Source organism: Megascapheus bottae, chromosome 14, assembly GCF_031878675.1.
Source record: "Megascapheus bottae isolate mThoBot1 chromosome 14, mThoBot2.hap1, whole genome shotgun sequence".
Taxonomy (NCBI): Eukaryota; Metazoa; Chordata; class Mammalia; order Rodentia; family Geomyidae; genus Megascapheus; species Megascapheus bottae.
In genome coordinates this window covers 47,762,257-47,782,330 of record NC_143522.1, presented here as the reverse complement: position 1 = coordinate 47,782,330, position 20,074 = coordinate 47,762,257, and the positions used below count along the sequence as shown (strand labels likewise).

The 20,074-nt window shown below is 38.0% G+C and overlaps 1 protein-coding gene across 2 annotated transcripts in view; it reads left to right on the top strand.

Moving 5' to 3' along the window:
• Positions 1 to 18,881, top strand: part of Brms1l (BRMS1 like transcriptional repressor) — a 61,761-nt gene extending 42,880 nt beyond the window's left edge. Inside the window, exons 5-10 of one of the 2 annotated variants that reach the window (XM_090345159.1) lie at positions 1,633 to 1,729; positions 2,317 to 2,400; positions 6,007 to 6,071; positions 9,173 to 9,212; positions 14,903 to 15,029; positions 17,178 to 18,881. In XM_090345159.1, coding sequence (XP_090201285.1) covers positions 1,633 to 1,729; positions 2,317 to 2,400; positions 6,007 to 6,071; positions 9,173 to 9,212; positions 14,903 to 15,029; positions 17,178 to 17,295 — 531 coding nt within the window. In that variant the 3' untranslated portion in view covers positions 17,296 to 18,881. The remainder of the gene's footprint in view (positions 1 to 1,632; positions 1,730 to 2,316; positions 2,401 to 6,006; positions 6,072 to 9,172; positions 9,213 to 14,902; positions 15,030 to 17,177) is intronic. The other variant, XM_090345158.1, reaches the window with a different exon arrangement.
• The last annotated feature ends 1,193 nt before the right edge of the window (positions 18,882 to 20,074 follow it).

The following is a 20,074-nucleotide window of genomic DNA, read 5'->3' as shown; positions in this document are numbered from 1 at the left end:
TCCTCCTCCTCCTCTTCTTTCTTTTCTTTTTTTTAATAGTCAGGGCTTGTATATGCTAGTCAAGTGCTCTGTCAACAAGTTATATTCTCAGCACTGTCTAATATATTTTAGAAGATGTCTTTCTATAGTTTTGTGGAGGTATTTGGAAATAATAACTGTATAATTTTATAATTTTGTCAATAATTGAGTTATCTTAAGTGGCTGTGAAATTTGTGTTCTATATTTCTTTTTGTGGTATGTTGTCCCACTGAATATGATGTGGAGACAGTTCATATTACCAGTGACCATTTCTATGAGAAAATATGCTTAATTTTCTGAGAATACAATTTATATGACTCCATTGTGGTGACAGGCAAGTGATAAGTCAAAACAGCCAATAATTTTTTTTTTTTGCCAGTCCTGGGCCTTGAACTCGGGGCCTGAGCACCGTCCTTGGGCTTTCTCAAGGCTAGAGCTCTACCACTTGAGACACAGCACCATTTCTAGCTTTTTCTATGTATATGTAGTACTGAGGAATCGAACCCAGGTCTTCGTGCATGCTAGAAAAGCACTCTACCACTAAGTCAAACTCCCGGCCAAAACAGCCAATATTTTATAAACTAAATATTTACTTCTTTAACCCATGTAAATTTAGATGTTCTTATTCTTTTTTTTTTTTTTTTTTTTTTGCCAGTCCTGGGCTTGAACTCAGGGCCTGAGCACTGTCCTTGGACTTTCTCAAGGCTAGAGCTCTACTACTTGAGCCTCAGCACCACTTCCGGCTTTTTTCTATGTATGTGGTACGGAGGAATCGAACCTGGGTCTTCGTGCATGCTAGGCAAATACTTTAACCACTAGGCCAAACTCCTGGCCCTTATTCATTTGTTTTATTGGTAGGATAGGGAAGACTGGAATTAGGTTTTGAATTAGACTTTGCTTGCTAAGGCAAAGTAGTACTCTACCAATTGAGCTCTGTCTCTAGCCCTTCTCTTCCTTTTTTTTTTTTTTTTGCCAGTCCTGGTCTTGAACTCAGGGCCTGAGCACTATCTATCCTTGGGCATTTCCTCAAGGCTAGTGTTCCACCACTTGCAGGGCATGGTGGCTCACACCTGTAATCTTAGAAAGAATGTGAGACTCTTATCTCCAATTAACTACTAGAAAACAGGAAGTGGTGCTATAGTTCTGGGGTAGGGTGGTAGCCTTGAGCTGTAGAGCTCTGGGACAGTGCATAGGCTGAGTTCAAGCCCCACAAGGGATGGGGTGGGAGGTGGGGTGGGGGTGGAAAAGAGTTGTCATTGAACAAAGCAGTTCATGAATACTATATGTCTTGATCAGTGTCTTTCAGCATTCTCACCCATGTTCCCTCACTTTTCTTAATTTTGTAGGATATACATTGAATTCTTGACTGCATTCTCACAATTTACATCTTAAACAATATGCAACTTTGGGTAGTTCAAATTAATATTTAGATAAGATAATATCTAGTTTTATATACTTCTTTCATATATTGACATTTCTTTAAAACTTTTTAAAAATTGTAAATAAAAAAGCAATCAAAACCACCAAATGTTAAAAGACTTTCATTCACTTGGCACTTAGTGAATATGGATGGATACTTTCTTTCTGTAATCTGTAGTTTTGTTTAATCCTCAGAGTGAAAAGCTTTTGTTGTATGATACAGTTCAAAGTGAGCTGGAGGAGAAAATCAGAAGGCTTGAGGAGGACAGGCACAGCATTGACATCACCTCAGGTGAGAGTGTGTTGTGACACCGGACCTTTGTTTCTTCTACTTATTAGTGTATGCAGAAGGTATGTCCAATAGGAGGGAAAAGGGGCTGACTTGGAAAGAATTGGGTTGGATTACGATTGATCCTTTGATTTGAGCTCATACTGTAGAAAGATGTAAATGAGGACAGACAAAATCGAAGTGTGGCAGGGACTTACATAAGAAGCAGTGGCAGTCAGCTGCTGTGGTAGGGACCTTTCTGCTCTGGCACCAGGCTATAACAAATGGATGGAGTGATGAGAGGTAGGTTTTTGTTTCAGAAGGAGGACACTTGATGGTTAGATGAGTCCAGTGTGAAATGGACTGCTTCAAGGCTACATTCCGTGTCAGATTTCCTAGTATGTTCGAGGGCTCTTGAGCTTGTCTTATTTGGCCTTTTAGAAATTTCATATCTCTGAAATAGCAGGCATAATGGAGATATGGTATCTTATACAGTCTTAATGTACATGCATCATTTCAACGGAAGCTTTGTGTAGTTTTTATGTAAATGAGTGAAATTCTGCAGTCCCTTCTGGGATCGGAAATCAGTTAATCCTTTTATTTGCTTTCAGAACTGTGGAATGATGAACTTCAGTCACGAAAAAAGAGGAAGGACCCCTTCAGTCCTGATAAGAAGAAGCCAGTTGTTGTTTCAGATATCTTTTTCTAAATTGTTGGGGTTTTTCTTCCTTGATATACATTTTTATATCATACATACTTTTCTCACTTTTACTAGCACATGCTAATTTTAATAAGACAGTCCTATAACATAAGTGGATTGAAGGCAGACCATATAATTTAGATGAAGAGAGGGAGAGAGGAGAGATTTAGTCATCATGTCAACTTTGAAAATGAGTGTGATTTTGTGTCTTAGGATGACTTTGTTGTGAAAGAGCTGTGTCTTGTATAGCAAGGTCAGTTCTCATGTGTGTATTTTATTCATTTTTTTTTTTTTGTCCTGTCTTGGGGCTTGAACTTAGGGCCTGGGCACTATCCTGGGACTTTCTCAAGACAAACACTCTAGCACTTGAGCCATAGCACTACTTACGGCTTTTTTGTATATGTGGTACCATGGAATCAAACCCAAGGCTTTGTGCATATTAGGCAAGCACTCTACCACTAGGTCACACTTCTGGCCCTTACATTTAATTAATTAATTAATTTATTTATTTATTTATTTTTGTCGATAGTGGGACTTGAACTCTGGGCCTTGGCCGCTGTCCCTGAGGACATTGCCCTACCCCTCAAGCCACAGTGCCACTTCCCATTTTCTTTTCTGGTGGTTAATTGGAGATAGTCTCACGGACTTTTTAGTGCCCAGGCTGTCTTTGAACCTGATTCTCAGATCTCAGCCTCTTAAGTTGCTATGATTACAGGCATGAACCACTGTGCCCAGATACATTTTCTTCTTAAGACAGTTTTGTTATGTTTAACTCTTTATCCTCTAGCTTCAGTTTTCAAATTCTAGGATTTCAAGTGTATGCCATACACCTGGCCTCATACATACTTTTTTTTTGTAGTACTGAAGTTTGAAGTCAGATCTTTGCACTTTCTAGGTAGACGCTTTGCTGGTAAGCCATGCTTCCCAGTGCTTCTTTTTTTTGGTGGGTCATGGGGCTTGACCTTGGCCCGGGTGCTGTCCCTGAGCTCTTCAGCTCAAGGCTACCACCCTACCCTTGAGCCAAGCTCTACTTCCTGTTTTCTAGAGGTTAATTGAAATAAGAATCTCAGGTCCTATTGTGCCTGGGCTGGCTTTGAACTGTGATGCTCAGATCTCAGCCTCCTGAGTAGTTAGGATTACAGGCTTCAGCCACGGTGCCCAGCTTCCAGTGCTTCCGAGCCGTGCTTCCAGTGCTTTTTTTTTTTAATTTAAAGAATTTATTAACATTGGTTTTTACATCATATTTCAAATCATGATTCAAGAAGGGAATCTCTATATACAGTCACTGGCACTTAGATTTTAGAACGTAATTAAAATTAGGCTGAGGGTTTGTATGTCATAAATACATATTAATCTATATAATAAAACATTATAGAGTCATAAATTCCAGTGCTTTTTTTTTTGGTTGTAGAGCTTGAACTCAGGGCCTGGGTATTGTCCTTGATATTCTCTGTGCTCAAGGCTAGCACTCTACCACTTGAGCCTCTCTGTGCCACTTCCAGTTTTTGAGTGGTTAATTGGAGATAAGAGTCTCACTGGAGCTTTTCTCCCTGGGCTGGCTTTAGACTGTGATTCTTAGATCCAGCCTCCTGAACAGTTAGGATGGCAGGCATGAGCTCCTGGCACAGCTTCCAGCACCCCCCACTTTTTTTTCTTTTACTACTTATTTTTGAGACAGGGTCTCTCTTGCCCAGGCTTGATCCTGGACTGGGATCCATTGTAGCTAGGGTGACAGGAATATAGTACCACACCCAATTTCTAGAGATTGGAGTGTTCTGAGTTTCTTTTGCTCAAGCTAGTTTGGAATTACAATGCTTTCTATCTAAGCCTTTCAATAGTTGGAATGATGACTTGTGTACCACCATGCATAGCTATTGGTTGAGCAGGGTTCTTACAAACATTTCTGTCCTGGCTATCCCAGCTTCTCAGATTCCTAGGAATACAAGTATGAACCATTGAGCTTGTATTTTTTTTTTTTTTTGTATTGTGTACTGAGCTTTATGCTTACATCAGGTTCTGAACTTGAATTCAATCTCCAGTCCCTTTTTGTACTGGTTAATTTGGGGTGGGGTTTTGCTTTATGCCTAGGTTGGACTGGGCTGTGATCCTCCTACCGTGCTTCCTTGTAACACTGGGGATGATGGGCACGTGCCACTGCACGCAGCTATTGTGCTTTCCTACTGTAGCTAGGATAACAGATGCACACACCCTCCAAGCCATTGGTTGAAATAGAAGTTTGTGAATTTTTCTGTCTGGGCTGGTTTCAAATCAAGATCCCCTGATCTCTACCTCCCAAACAACTAGGATTATAGTCTTGAGCCACCACCCTCAGCTTTGTGTATACTTGTAAAGGACATCCTTTATGTTCCTGACTTTGGAATATCTAAATAATAATGATGGGTGCATTGAGTCTTCACATTTCCTAGTCTTCCAGATCTTCACCTTGACCCTAGCTGGCTTTCTTGGCTCCACTTTAGCATTAGTGATTGGGTTGGTGATGTGTTTTACAATACAGTATTAAGGGAACTGTTTATGACATCAGAAGTACTAGAGTATATAGATCCTCATACTAAGTTTTTTTTTTAAATTGTATTGTATTGTCAGGATAATGTATAGAGGGAGTACAGGTACATTCGTCAGGTAATTGATACATTACTTCTTGAACCTTGATACCTCTTCTCATGTTTTTGTTCCCTTTTTCCTCCCCCCCCAATCATCTTGTTTTCCCCCTTCCCTTCCCTATTTCAAATATACAAATGTGTATATAATGTACCAGGTTACAAAGTCAAATACTGTAATTACATGAGATTTTTTTTTCACATAAGTGAAAAAAAAAGAAATAACTTCACATAGTACATTAAGAACAACAACCACAAAGATAAACCTCTTGTTTCCATAAGTTAGAGTTCATTTTGTTTAGTTTCATCCTCATATTGTTTTTTGTTTTTTTTTTTTTGCCAGTCCTGGGCTTGAGCTCAGGGCCTGAGCCCTGACCTTGGGCTTTCTTAAGGCTAGAGCTCTACCACTTGAGCCACAACAGCACTTCCAGCTTTTTCTATGTATGTGGTACAGAGGAATTGAACCTGAGTCTTTATGCATGCCAGGCAAGCACACTACCATTAGGCCAAAATCCTGGCCCCATCCTAAGTTTTTTTTCTTTTAATTAAAGAATTTACTAACATTGATTTTTACATCATATTTCAAATGACATGTTTAACAAACAAGTATTCAAGAAGGGAATCTATATATACAATCACTGGCACTTAGATTTTAGAACATAATTAAAATTAGGTTGAGGGTTTGTATGTCATAGATACATATTAATCTATGTAATAAAACATTATGTTTATAGAGTCATAAATTTTTATGTGTATGTAGTTGTGTTTATATTTCTAATACCATGTCCATAGCATTGGGTACGCAAATATTGAGTCATCTCTCTTGTACATACTAAGTTTTTTAAAGAATAGTTTGATGTCAGTTCAAGATGCCAAAGTGTTATGTCTGTACTTCATTGTTACAGTCTCTGAAAACTATAACTTTAGTCATAGAATTGAAAATGTGATGTTTTTAATAGTGGAATTGACCTTGACTTGTTAACGTCCATATATAGTTTATATGCTTCAAGATCTTGACATTCTTGAAGACTGGACGACAATTAGAAAGGTAAGATTAAAGACTATTAGTCATTTATTAATTGGGTGAGGGTTTAGTTTTTTAAGCTCTCGGTATCTTCTGGATATTGCCATTGCTTGATTGATAGCTGGTAAAAACCTCCCATTTCGTATGTATCTTTAGCTTACCAGCTATGTTTCTTTGCTATGCAGAAGCTTTTTAGTTTTATACAATCTCATTTATCAAGTTTTTCTTGGATTCGTTGTGTTTCGGTATCTTCTTTTTTGGTCATGGGGCTTAAACTTGGCCTGGGCTCTTCAGCTCTAGGCTACCATCCTAACCTTGGGCCTGGGTGTTGTCCCTGAGCTCTTCTGCTCCAGGCTACTGTCCTACCCTTTAGTCAAGCCCCACTTCCCATTTTCTAATGGCTAATTGGAGATAAGAGTCTCAGGTTCTTTTGTGCCTGGGCTGGCTTTGAACCTTGATCCTCAGATCTCAGCCTCCTAAGTAGCTACAATTACAGGCATGAGCCACCATGCCTGGCTGTGCTTCTGTATCTTTACTAAGAAAGCTCTTGCCTGTCCCAAGGAGTCTTAAGGTTTCTCATACTACTTAGAAATTTTTTAAATTTTATTATCAGGTTGATCTATAGAGGGGTTACAGTCACATTCATAAGGTAGTATATTAATTCCTGAATATTGTTACCCCTTCCCATATTTTTCCCCCACTCACTCCCATGTTGTAAAGTTCATTTCCAATATATTGTCTTGTGAATATCACTGTTCTTGTAATAGTTTCATACCTTGTATGGTATGCATTTGTACATAAGTGTATTAATTGAAATACAGTAGATTCAGAGGATAGCTCAAGCAGTGTAATTTCTTAGAAAAGCAATCATTTCAACAGAATAAACACCATTGTTGAGGTTGGGTCAAGGAGAATGGGTGAAAGGAATAAAGGGATGAAGGGGGGTAACAAATTCAATGTATGTCTTATAAAATTAAGAAAATGAGGGGTGGGGTAGGTTGAGAGTGAGGAATGAGAATGTTGAAAGGGATTGGTCAGGATTCATTGTATTCATAAACTTTGTTAAATGGCAACTCCTTTTTACAACTATTTAAAGATAAAAATGTTAAGAAAAGATGGAAGAACAATGGAGGAAAAGTATATTTTAATAGTTGATTTGTTAAAATTTTCTGTCTTCACTAATAAATCAAAATATAGTTATGTCTTAGTAATGTTTCTAGGTAGTTTATTCTATTAAACATGGTAGTAATTGGCCTATAAAAATCTTTTAAGAACTGGGGGCCGGGAGTTTGGCCTAGTGGTAGAGTGCTTGCCTAGCATGTATGAAGACCCGGGTTCGATTCCTTGGTATCACATACATAGAAAAAGCCGGAAGTGGTGCTGAGGCTCAAGTGGTAGAGCTCTAGCCTTGAGAAAGTCCAACGACAGTGCTCAAGCCCTGAGCTCAAGCCCAGGACTGGCAAAAACAAAAACCAAAAAACAAATCTTTTAAGAACTAAGAATGTGTCAGCAGAATATATATATACATACATATATATACATATATATATTAATATTTTGTACTTTTTTTTTTTTTGCCAGTCCTGGGCTTGAGCTCAGTGTCTGAGCACTGTCCTTGGACTTTCTCAAGGCTAGAGCTCTACCACTTGAGCCTCAGCACCACTTCCGGCTTTTTTCTATGTATGTGGTACTGAGGAATTGAACCCTGGTCTTCGTGTATGCTAGGCAAGCACTCTACCACTAGGCCAAACTCCTGGCCCTCAGTAGAATATTTTAAGAATTAGGAATGTTAATAATTATTTACTAATGTAGAATTGCTCCCAAATAACCCTTTGATTATTGTGTGCTTGGTTGGAGCTCATGGAAGGCATTCAGTACATTTCTGTTGAAGGAACACATGTGAACATTTGAGTGCTAACTTTGTGTCTTGTGTTTTGTCATTAGTAAAGAATTAGAGGCTTGGGAGCCAGGAGTTTGGCCTAGTGGTAGAGTGCCTGCCTAGCATCCACAAAGACCCGGGTTCGATTCCTCAGTACCACATACATGGAAAAGGCCAGAAGTGGTGTGGTGACTCAGGGTTGAACGCTAGCCTTGAGGAAAGCCCAAGAACAATGCTCAGGCCCTGAGCTCAAGCCCAGGACTGGCAAAAAAAAAAGAATTAGAGGCTTGGGCTGGGAGTTTGGCCTAGTGGTAGAGTGCTTGCCTAGCATGCATGGAGACCTGGGTTTGATTCCTTGGTACCACATATATAGAAAAAGCCGAAAGTGGTGCTTTGGCTCACGTGGTAGAGTACTAGCCTTGAGAAAGCACCAGGAGAGTGGTCAGGTCCTGAGTTCAAGTCCCAGGACTGGCAAAAAAATAAATAATAATTAGAGGCTTATTCTGTGCTTCTTTAGAAGTAGAGACTTGCTTTTCATATTAAACTTTTCTACTTTTATAAATTTAGTTGACAACAAGAAATTATTTCAGATACTGATAACACTTAGAAGGAGGGGTCATTGTTTGCTTGTTTGGTTCTTAACTCAGGTATGCATACCTGATAGGCAAGTGTTTTATCATCACCAGTCTCTTTGCTTCTGTTATTTTTCAGACAGGATCTCATAGTTTTGCTCAGGCCAGTCTCAGACCACAGTTCTTCTTTCTGTGCCTCCTGCAGCTGTGATTACAGGCATGCACTGTCATGCTCAGCTTTTGTTTTTGTTTTCGTTTTTGTGTGTGTGTGTGTTTTGGTAATTTTTTTTTTCTTTGCTAAGGGTAGCCTTGAACTGTGATCCTCTCAATGTTTTCCTTCTGAATAGCTGTGATAACAGAAATGAACCACTTGCACCTGGCCTTTTCTTTATAGCCTTAGGCATCAAAAATTTATTAGAAGTCTTCCAGTAAGACTCACTAATAGAATGCTTGCCTAGCCTGAGCAAAACCCTGGGTTTATTACCAGAACTGAAAAATAAATTAAAACAGCTAATTATTCTAGATTGTTAAAGGTTTCTTTAAGAGTAGCTAATGGTTATATTTTACTATATATATGTTTTTATTGAACCAATTGGTAGTATTATATATTAAAGAGATATCAAAATATATTATTAATCTGAAGTCCGACAATTTTTTTTCTTTTTTGAATTAAGGCAATGGCTACACTGGGTCCACATAGAGTGAAAACAGAATGTAAGTATTGAGTGGAGAAATGCTTTATGTGAAGATTTGTTGAATATAGGTTATTAAATAATCTGCTTGTTAAGGTACTATGCTCTCAATATAATTTCATCAGTGAACACTGAAACAGAAATTGTGAATCTCTTGCTTCCTGAGAAAAAGTTCAAAATTTCTAAGTGCAATATATTTCTTTTACTGATGTTCAGCTACGTTTTTCTAGCTAATATTGAGTCTGTAATTCAAAGAGTTATATATACTCTATAAAATTTACACCAAAGAATGTTTTCTGGAGGTTTTTTTGAAGTCTGAAATGACCACCAAATTCTTGTTTTGCCTTTTGTCATTATAGGTCACATTTCCCATTCTTTCTGTAAGCATTAAAACTAGACTTAAAAGTTGTTTTTTTTTTTTTTAAGATAGGCAAAGGAATTTCTTCTAGTTACATTCCAACAAACGATCTGTAAGAGATTAGTTTCTACATTATCTTTTTTTTTTTTTTTTTGTCAGTCCTGGAGCTTGAACTCAGGGCCTGAGCACTGTCCTTGGGCTTTTTCAAGGCCTACTGTTTTACCATTTGAGCCACAGAACCACTTCCGGCTTTTTCAAAGTATGTGGTATCAAGGAATGAAACTCAGGTCTTCGTGCATGCTAGACAACTACCACTAGGTCAAATTTCTGGCCTGTTTCCACATTATCTTTAACCAAAGATTCCTTTAAACTTTGTGTTGTGTCAGGAAGTTACAGCAGTGTGGTGCCAGTCCTGCGGCTCGAGCTAAGGACCTGGGTTCTGTCCCTGAACTTTTCTTCTCAAGGTTAGGGCTCTACCACTTGAGCCACAGTTCCACTTCCACCTTTTTGGTGATTAATTGGAGTTAAGTGTCTCAGACTTTGTTTCCTGTGCTGGGTTTGAATCACAAACCTCAGATGTCAGTCTCTTAATAACTAGGATTACAGGAGTGAACCACCAGCGCCCAGCTTATGGGCATTTTTTTTTTTTTGTAAGTCCTAGGGCTTGAACTGAGGGCCTGGAGCTATCCTTTTTTGAGTAGTTTATTGGTGGTAAGAGTCTCATGAAGGCTTTTCTTCCCAGGCTGACTTTGAACCATGATTCTCATCTCAGACTCCTGAATAGCTAGGATTATAGGATTGAGCCCACCAGCACCTAGCTTGTGCTATTACTATTTTTTTTAAAGAATTTATTAACATTGATTTTTACATCATATTTTAAATGACAAGTTTAACATACAAGTGTTCAAGGAGAGAATCTCTATTTACAATCACTGGGACTTAGTATTTAGAACTTAATCAAAATTAGGCTAAGGTTTTGTATGTCATAGAAACATTAATTTATGAAATAAAACATTATGTCTATAGAGTCATAGTTTTTTATGTCTATATAGTTATGTTTGTATTTCCATTACCAAGTCCATAGCTTTGGGTATGCAGTTATTGAGTCCTCGCTCTTGTACTCTTTGGATTTAATAGCCACATATTAAGGATACCATGCGCCTTTTGATCCTTAGGTCTTGACTTGTCTCACTCAACATGATTTGCTCTAGATTCATCCACTTCCCTGCGAATGCTATTATTTTGTCTGTTGGCTATGTAGAATTCCATTGTGTATATATACCACATTTTCTGTATCCATTCATCTGCAGTAGGGCATCTGGATTGTTTCCATCGCCTGGCTATTGTGAATAGTGCAGAGATGAACATAGCTGAACAGGTGTCCTTGTAATGTCTTGGGTCATGATGTTCAGGATCGATGCCCAGAAGTGGTATGGCGGGATCATAGGGAAGGTCTATTTTCAGTTCTTTAAGAAACCTCCACACTGCTTTCTAGAGTGGCTGAACTAGTTTACATTCCCACCAGCAGTGTAGTAGGGTTCCTTTTTCTCCACAACCCCGCCAGCAACTGTCATTGTCTGAGTTCAAAATCATGGCCATTCTTGTTGGGGTAAGGTGGTATCTTAGGGTTGTTTTTATTTGCATTTCCTTTATGACCATAGATGATGAACATTTTCTCATATGCTTTTCTGCCATTTTAATCTCTTCTTCTGATAAGTCTCTCTTTAGTTCCCTTGCCCATTTAGTGAATGGTTTATTGGGTTTTGGGGGGTATTAGTTTCTTGAGTTCCCTGTAGATACTGGGTATTAAGCATTTGTCAGATGTATTGTTGGTGAATATCTTTTCCCAGTTGGTTGGCTGTCTCTCTATTTTTGCAACTATGCTTTTATCTGTACAGAAACTTTTTATTTTTAGATAGTCCCATTTATTGAGTCTCTCCGATCTGTTGTGACCCTGGGATTCTGTTCAGGACTCTTTTGCCTGTGCCTATGAGTTCCAGTGTCTCTCCTACTTTATCATGTAGCAGTTTCACGGTTTCAAGTCTGACGTTGAGGTCTTTGATCCACTTTGAGTTAATGCTTGTGCATGGCGACAGGCTAGGGTCAATTTTTAGTTTTCTGCATGTGGCTGCCCAGTTTTGCCAGCACCAATAATTGAATAGGCTGTGTTTGTTCCACCGTATATCTTTGGGTCCTTTGTCAAATACAGTTGACTATAGGTATGTGGTTCTATTTCTGGGTCTTCTATTCTGTTATTGAAGAGAAGTGGAGAGAGTGGGCATCCCTGTCTAGTTCCTGATTTTAAGGTGAATGGTTCCAGTTTTCACCATTTAGTATAATACTGGCTGTAGGTTTTTCTTTTTTTTTTCATTTTTATTTTTTTATTGTAATTAATAAAAGGGTTACATGATATTTGCCAGATAGAAGGTACATTAATTCACATACATTGATACCCTTTCACATGTCTTGGTACCCATTACCCTCCCCCCCCACCCCCCCACCCATCTTGGTTTTCCCCCCTTCCCTATCAAATTTCGAATAACCAATTACAAATAAATTCAATATATCAGATAACAAAGTGAGATACTGTTACAATATGAGATACCCAAGGGACAACAAAGGAGATGAGAGATAACATAGTACATTAAGGACAACAATCATTCCTAATATGGCTTTTGTTTCAATATCCTGGAGGTCCTTTCAATTAGCTTCATACTATATGGCCTTATGTATCAAGATTTTGCTCTATTGCAGATCTCTGCTAGGAGAGCCCAAGGTTTCTACTGATTATGACGAATGAGGGAAACCATTGAGCCTAAGTTCCTTTGAGTCTGGCTTACTTCACTTAATATGATTTTTTCTAAGTCTTTCCATTTCCTAACAAATGGGGCGATGTCATTTTTTCTGACAGCAGCATAGAATTCCATTGTGTACAAATACCACATCTTGTTGATCCACTCATCAACTGAGGGACATCTAGGTTGGTTCCATATCTTTGCTATGGTGAATAGTGCTGCAATGAACATTGTTGTGCTAGTGGATTTAGTATGCCCTAGATTCTGGATGGTTGGGTAAATGCCAAGTAGTGGAATTGCTGGGTCATAGGGGAGTTCTATGTTTAGCCTTTTGAGGCACTGCCACACTGCTTTCCATAGTGGTTGAACGAGTTTGCACTCTCATCAACAGTGTAGTAGTGATCCCTCCTGGCCACATCCCCTCCAGCATCTGTTATTATTCGTTTTCCTGATCCTGGCCATTCTAACTGGAGTGAGGTGGAATCTTAGAGTTGTTTTGATTTGCATTTCTTTTATGACCAGAGATGTTGAGCATTTCTTCATGTGTCTATAGGCCATTTTTGTTTCTTCTTCAGAGAAGACTCTCTTTAAGTCGTTGGCCCATTTTTTAATGGGATGGTTATTACTTTGTAGTTTAGTTTTGGAGTGATTTAATTTTTTGGCTGTAGGTTTTTCATATATGGCTTTCACTATTTTGAGGAATGTACCTCTTATTCCTATTTTTTCTAGTGCTTTCAACATGAATGGATGTTGTATTTTGTCAAATGCCTTCTCCGCATACAGAAAAATTATCATATGATTCTTATCCTTAGCTCTATTGATGTGATGTATTACATTGATTGATTTGCGAATGTTAAACCAGCCTTGCGTCTTTATCATAGTGTATGAGTTTTTTAATTTGTTTCTGGATTCTGTTGGCTAATATTTTATTTGCGTGTGTGTTCATAAGAGAGATAGGTCTGTAGTTTTCTTTTTTTGTTGGGTCTTTCCCTGGTTTGGGGATGAGAGTGATATTAGCTTCATAAAATGAGTTTGGTATTGCTCCTTCTGTTTTTATTTCTCGGAAGAGTTTCAAGAGTATAGGTGTTATTTCATCTTTAAACGTCTTGTAGAATTCCGCAGTGAATCCATCTGGACCTGGGCTCTTTTTGGTTGGCATTTCCCTGATTGCTTCCACATTTTCATTGTAAGAGAGTGGTTTGTTCAGTTTGTTTACCTCATTGTTATTCAGTGTGGGTAGCCTATATTTATTTAAGAAATCATCCATTTCTAAAGATTTTCTTGTTTCTTTAAATATAGGCCCTGGTAGTACCTATTCATTATGGACTGAATTTCTTGGGAATCAGTTGTGATTGTTCCCGTGGGGCCTCTAATCTTGTTTATTTGGGTCTTCCCTCTCCTTTTTTTGATTAATCTTGCTAGGGGTCTGTCTATTTTTTTTTTTTTTGCCAGTCCTGGGGCTTGAACTCAGGGCCTGAGCACCATCCTTGGGCTTTCCTCAAGGCTAAAGCTCTACCACTTGAGCCATAGCACCACTTCTGTTTTTTTTCAGTGTTTGTGGTACCAAACAATCGAACCTAGAGAGTTGTGCATGCTAGCGAACATTCTACCACTAGGCCGTGCTCCTGGTCTGTGCTATTACTTTTATCCGCAATGCTTACCTTAGTTTGTACTTTGTAATTCCTTGTTTACTTTTTTTTCTCTCTCTTGTTTGGAGTATAAGCTCTATGAAGAGCTTTTAGTCAGGTTCCTCAACACCTAATAGCTTTTTTGTGTATAAGAAGTGCTAAGTACTAGCTAGGCGAAGTATTTTAATAAATACACACATATTTAATGCTTATCTACTATTCATTCTTCTAGGTTGTTTGGATATAGTGAGGGAAAGAGACAGGCCTCTATATGGCTAAGATAGCATGCAGGATGATAATTGTTATGGAAGAACATAAATGTTAAGACGTGTAGCGTCCCCAAGGAGTGGGTTGAGGAGCTAGGGAAGACCTCTCTGAAGAGGTTCTGAAGGATTCCATACTTCATGGAATGCTTCTGAGAGCGATGATTTTTTTTTCTTTATGGACATGCTTAATTGATGCATGCCAAACCAGTTCTAGAGTTTAAAAGTAGAAGTTCTACTTATGGTATTACCTTTATAGAATGTAAAACTTGAAGGCTTCTTGGAATTCACTGAAGTTTGCTGTTTTGCAAGGGACAGGTGCCTTGGACAGAAAATAAGCACAGTATATTCAGAAGAAATATGGCAGTTGATATTTTCAGTACTACTTAAAACCAGCACTAGTAACTGATAATTGCCTGCTTCCCCTTCTGGCACTTGTCTAATTAGCTGGCAATTCATTGTTCATTGTTTAGTTTTGTTTAGACTAAAGAGTGAATTATATAAAAAGATGTAAGAAATCAAATTCTCATCTTTGATTTTGTTATGTAAGAGACACTTTTAATGTTTTTGCACATAGATGGATGTATTGGTGTCGCCTCTTAATGTCTTCTCTTGTTCTTCTGACGATTGTCTTGTTAATATAACAGTTTTTGGCCTGATCCCTTTAGTGCCTGTGAAGCTGGAAAAGCATCTGCACAGTGCCAGGTCCGAAGAGGGGAGACTCTATTATGACGGCGAGTGGTATATACGTGGACAAACAATCTGCATTGATAAGAAAGATGAATGTCCTACAAAGTAAGCATTTTTTGGTCATTGAAAGGTGGCTTGTGAGCATTGGCTTGAGAACTATGATAGTGCATGTCTCCTATCTGCCAGTCACAGGACATCATTAGTCACAGGTGCCCTTTCTCATGTGTCCTGATCTGATTTTATCCACCAGACTACATGTGAAGTTTTGAACACAAGCATAACACAAGTGAAAATGTTTAGAATTATTTACCTACATGAGTAAGTGACCTTGCTTGTTAATTCCTACAGTAGATTAGTTAATGTGTTCCTAAAACCTTTAATCCAGACCATTAATAATTTTTGGCCAACCTGTTAGTCCTTAACTTTTTGGGGCCTGTTATATTTTGAATCAAAAACAATTGTATCAATTAAGGTGGGAAAGGAATGAGAAAATCAATGAAACACTTAAAGCAAGTAATTAGCCTAGCAAAAACAAGGCTAAGTTCAATCCCCAGTACTGCCCCCACAAAAAAAGACTGATAATAATATTGAAAATATAACTTGAAAATTAGAAATTGCCTTTTAAAGTCTTAATTATCTATACTCAATTTAAGTTTATGAAGTTATTTTTGTACCTTCTTAGGTTGTACTTGTGAGTAAGCCTTTCTTCTCTTCTCCCCGAGTCTTCACAGGGCTTGGGGCTTGCACTTAGGGTCTGGGTGCTGTTCCTAAGGTTAAGACATTCTGCCACCTGAGCCGTAACTCCACTTTCAGCTTTTTTGATAGTTGACTGGGGATAAGAGGCTCTTGAACTTTCCTGCCTGATTGGCTTCAAACTATGATCCTCAGATCTTAGCCTCCTTAAGTAGTTAGGATTATGGTGTGAGCCACCGGTACCTGGTTGTGATTTGGTGTCTTGATGTGGTCAAGAGGTGAAGGACAAGGCCGCTGCTGTAACACAGTGGACTGACTTACAGGAAACCATTTTCAGAAGTAAAATTACAGCAAGTTGTATAGCAAGTACATAAACCAGCAACAAGGTTGTTGACCATGGCTATCAAGAGTCCATTTCTGTTTGTAATTATGTACGCTCCTTTCTTCATGAGTAGGTACAGTAGATATGTGTGCCAGCATTTCCACAAATAGGAGAACCACAAAGGTTTTTTTTGCCAGTTCTAGGGCTTGAACTAGCTAGGACACTGTCTTTAAGCTTTCTCAAGGCTAGTGCTCTACCACATGAGCCACAGCACCACTTCTGGCTTTTTCTGTGTATGTGGTGCCAAGGAATTTAATGCAGGGCTTTATGCAAACTGAGACTCAAATCACAAGTTTTGTGACAATGTTTTTTTTTTTTTGTTTTGTTTTTGTGGATCATGGGGCTTGAACTTGGCCTGGGCATTGTCCTTGAGCTCAAGGCTACTGCCCTACCCTTGAGCCAAGCCCCACTTCCCATTTTCTAGAGGTTAATTGGAGACAAGAGTCTCAGGACCTTTTGTGCCCGGGCTGGCTTTGAACCTTGATCTTCGAATCTCAGCCTCCTGATTAGCTAGGATTACAGGTGTGAGCCACCAGGCTGGCTTGTATCAATGTTTTGATGGCTGCAAAAGAACTAGAAATTTTTAGCTCTGTTTTGATCTGATGGAGCCACTATAGTTTATGCAGTTCATTTGCTAATCACAATGTTAAGCAAAGCATGGCTGTGGTTTAAATAGAAAATAAAATGTAAGCCGGGCGCGGGTGGCTCAGGCCTGTAATCCTAGCTACTCAGGAGGCTAAGATCTGAGGATCATGGTTCAGAGCCAGCCCAGCCACAAAAAGTTCATGAGACTCTTATTTCCAATTACACCAAAAAACTGGAAGTGGCACTATGGCTCAAGTGGTAGAGTGCTATCCTTGAGCTCAGGGACAATGCCCAGGCCCAGAGTTCAAGCCTCACAACCACCACCAACAAAAATAAATAAGTAAATAAATAAAAATAAATAAATAAAGTTTACCAACTCTATTAAGAAAAGAAAGGATGCTGTTTATTAAAAGTTGCTGTGTGGTAGTTTTGATTACATGCCTTCTGATAATGCAGTATTTTGGTGAGTGATGGCTATTTACCTGAACCTACTGTCCAGCCTTTTTTGTTTTATAGATAGTAATATAAACTAAGATGAAGAAACATATTATAATTCATTCATTTTTCCTGTTTCTTTTTTTTTTTCTTTACAGTGCTGTAATTACAACAATTAACCATGATGAAGTTTGGTTTAAGAGGCCTGATGGAAGCAAATCTAAGCTTTACATTTCACAGCTACAGAAAGGAAAATATTCAATTAAACATTCGTAATTATGATTTAAGTGTTATCTAAATCTACCTTATTAGTGTTACCAAGTGTAATGTGCCATGGGAGTTACAAAAAATGTATTCAGTAACTTAATATTCTATCCAATCATGAGAGAATATGTAGTTCTAGGTAGTACTTGTAAGTAGACCTCATATTTACTTAAGTAAAAGAAACAGTGATAAAAATTTAATCATGATTGTTACATTTATTTGCCTTTTAAGTCCAGTGAACAGGAGGTATATATGTAGGCATTTCTTTCTGATTTTTTTTCTTTTTAAAGAAATTATATGAATTGTCTCATCTGTATGGAACCATGGCTAGGTTGATCTGCATTTTTAAAAAGCATTGCATATCTTTGTAAATAAGATGGATAAAATGTTTCCTATACATGATTTGTACTAGTACATTAGTTTAAATCAGAATGAAATTTAAGCATATATATGTGAAGGTGTATATATGTCATCAGCTTATTTAGAACTGATGGCCTGAACCTTACAATCTTGTTTGACCCAAATGAAACGAGTGGGTTGGAAAGGTAAAAGGAGCACTTTTGTAGACTAGCTTTCCTTCTCTTCCTTGATTCTATGGTAGTGCCCTGTTTTTACAAAGTATGCTTAGTGTTAATTAGTAAGGTATGTGTCAAATGTTACAATGTTTCTACCTGTATTCCTGCAACCCCTTAGAGGGCAGGTGTTTGTGCCTGTATTTATGATGCACTATGTGTGTGGTGAACAGTGATGGCAGTATTGTGGTCTTGTACTTGTCTCGGCTTTTGGAACAGATGTGTAGTATTTTTCAGAGTCAAGCTAAGTCCTTATTCTAATTTTATTCCTAGGGCAAAAATAGGAATGATTTCTCTGAATCTTTTCCCAGATTAACACTTTTGTGTTTGGTGTTTTTATACTTTATGGCCATGTGGTGCAATTTAGACAGTGTTGGCCTTTCTCCCCTTAACTCCATTCAAAATGAACTCCCAAAGCCTAAGGAACAGTCCAAAGGATTGAAGCCCTGCATACAGCAGGCTGCGTGCATGTTTAGGGTACAACCAAATCAAGGAGTCCTGGTGGTCTTGTGCACTTTAATCTGCTACAGTTAGACTTAAGGGACAAGGAAGAAATGAACTTACTAAAGCAGCCTGGCTGCATGATTCCGTTGTTTTTTCCTACTATTTTACCTCCGCAGACCATCCTGTACAGATTACCACTTGACAGTTGCCAAATTTTCGCGTGCTGACTTCTGAAATTCACTATCAGCAGTTAGGCTACATTGTTCTGTTTCACATTAACCTTAGCAACTGTACATAATGTCATAATCCAATGGTATTTGACAGTTCTTATATATATGTTTGATAAGCATTTTTAATGGGATTTGTATTTTTAAATTTAGTATGTAATAAAAAGATGTGTTTGAGTGTTATTTGAGTGTGTTGAATTACTTACGCATGTTTAGATTTTATGACATATAAACGGTCCACTTTGACGAAGGATTTGAGGCAGTTTACATTAGGGAAGGATGTTGCACATATTTCTGCTTCCTTCACAACTCAGCCTCAATTGGGGTTCATTTATATGTTTAAGACTGCTAAGTTATACTTAACTAAAGAATATACATGTACTATACTTTAATAAAAGTTTACTTTTCAGTTCTAAACAGATCTTATGTTGAAAATATTTACTTTCAAAACTTCAATGTTTACATCATATGTACTGTCCTGCCATAATGTTAAGATTCATTAAGGATATGCTTGTCCCTGACTGAAAATAGTATGAAGTATGTTTTGCTATTGGTCTCCTGGTTATAAGGTTTCATTAAGAAGAATTATTAGAACTCTGAAATGAGATCTTTCTGATCAGCTTCTATTTTAGGATCAACTGTCATAGCTTCTGTTTCTCATGTTCAGTCCCCTGGCTCTGCCAGTTCATCAAGGGTTGATGACTAACAAATATTAGTGGCCTCCACTTTATGCATGTCATTGTTCATATCGGTAGGCTGGGCATTGAACACTTGTCATGCAATATGTGTATTCAAGTTTTCTGATGCACATGTTATCACTTAGGAACTCATTATAGAACTACTTACATCTCATTGGTAATGGTTTTCAAAAGTGAAGAATAAGGAAGTTGGCTGTTACTCTTAAGATTTTGCTTTAGGACCCAGTAAGTTTCATACGATAAAACTGAGTGAAGGTTCATTTATATGTAAAATGGATTTAGGATGCATGAATATATTAGTTAGGATTTATGTAGTCTCTTGCCAAGAGGGTTGGAATGTAAACTACTTTATTTGCTAAAAATGAAGAGACCTAAAATACTTGAAAAAGTGCAGAAAGAACAAAAAGCTCAAAATTGGGCCTTCCCACTTTTGCTATGATGAACTGAAGAAACTGTGGTGGGGTTTTGGTGGGCAGTTGCCCTGCAGTTCCCTATTGGCTGTGTGGGCCTGAGTCTTAGCCTCCCTCTAAGTTCTTTTTATACTACATACTTTGCCACTGTGGCTAGCTTATTTAAATAATGTGACTCCTGATTCTTGGGCAGCCAGTAATAATACTTGTAATTGGAGTGCCTGCTGTGTTTTGGGAACTATGTACAATGTGTAAACTAAAAGTCTTTGACATTCACATATTCAAAACAAAGTTAACACAAATGTTAGAATTCTAACATGTTGGCTCTATATAGAATTTTCCATGTATTGGGAAGTTGGGACCATGGTATTTTTCTCAGAGTAGGAGCGATACAATATTATGTGAGTGCTTCTGTTTGAACTTTTTAAAGCAATTTATTA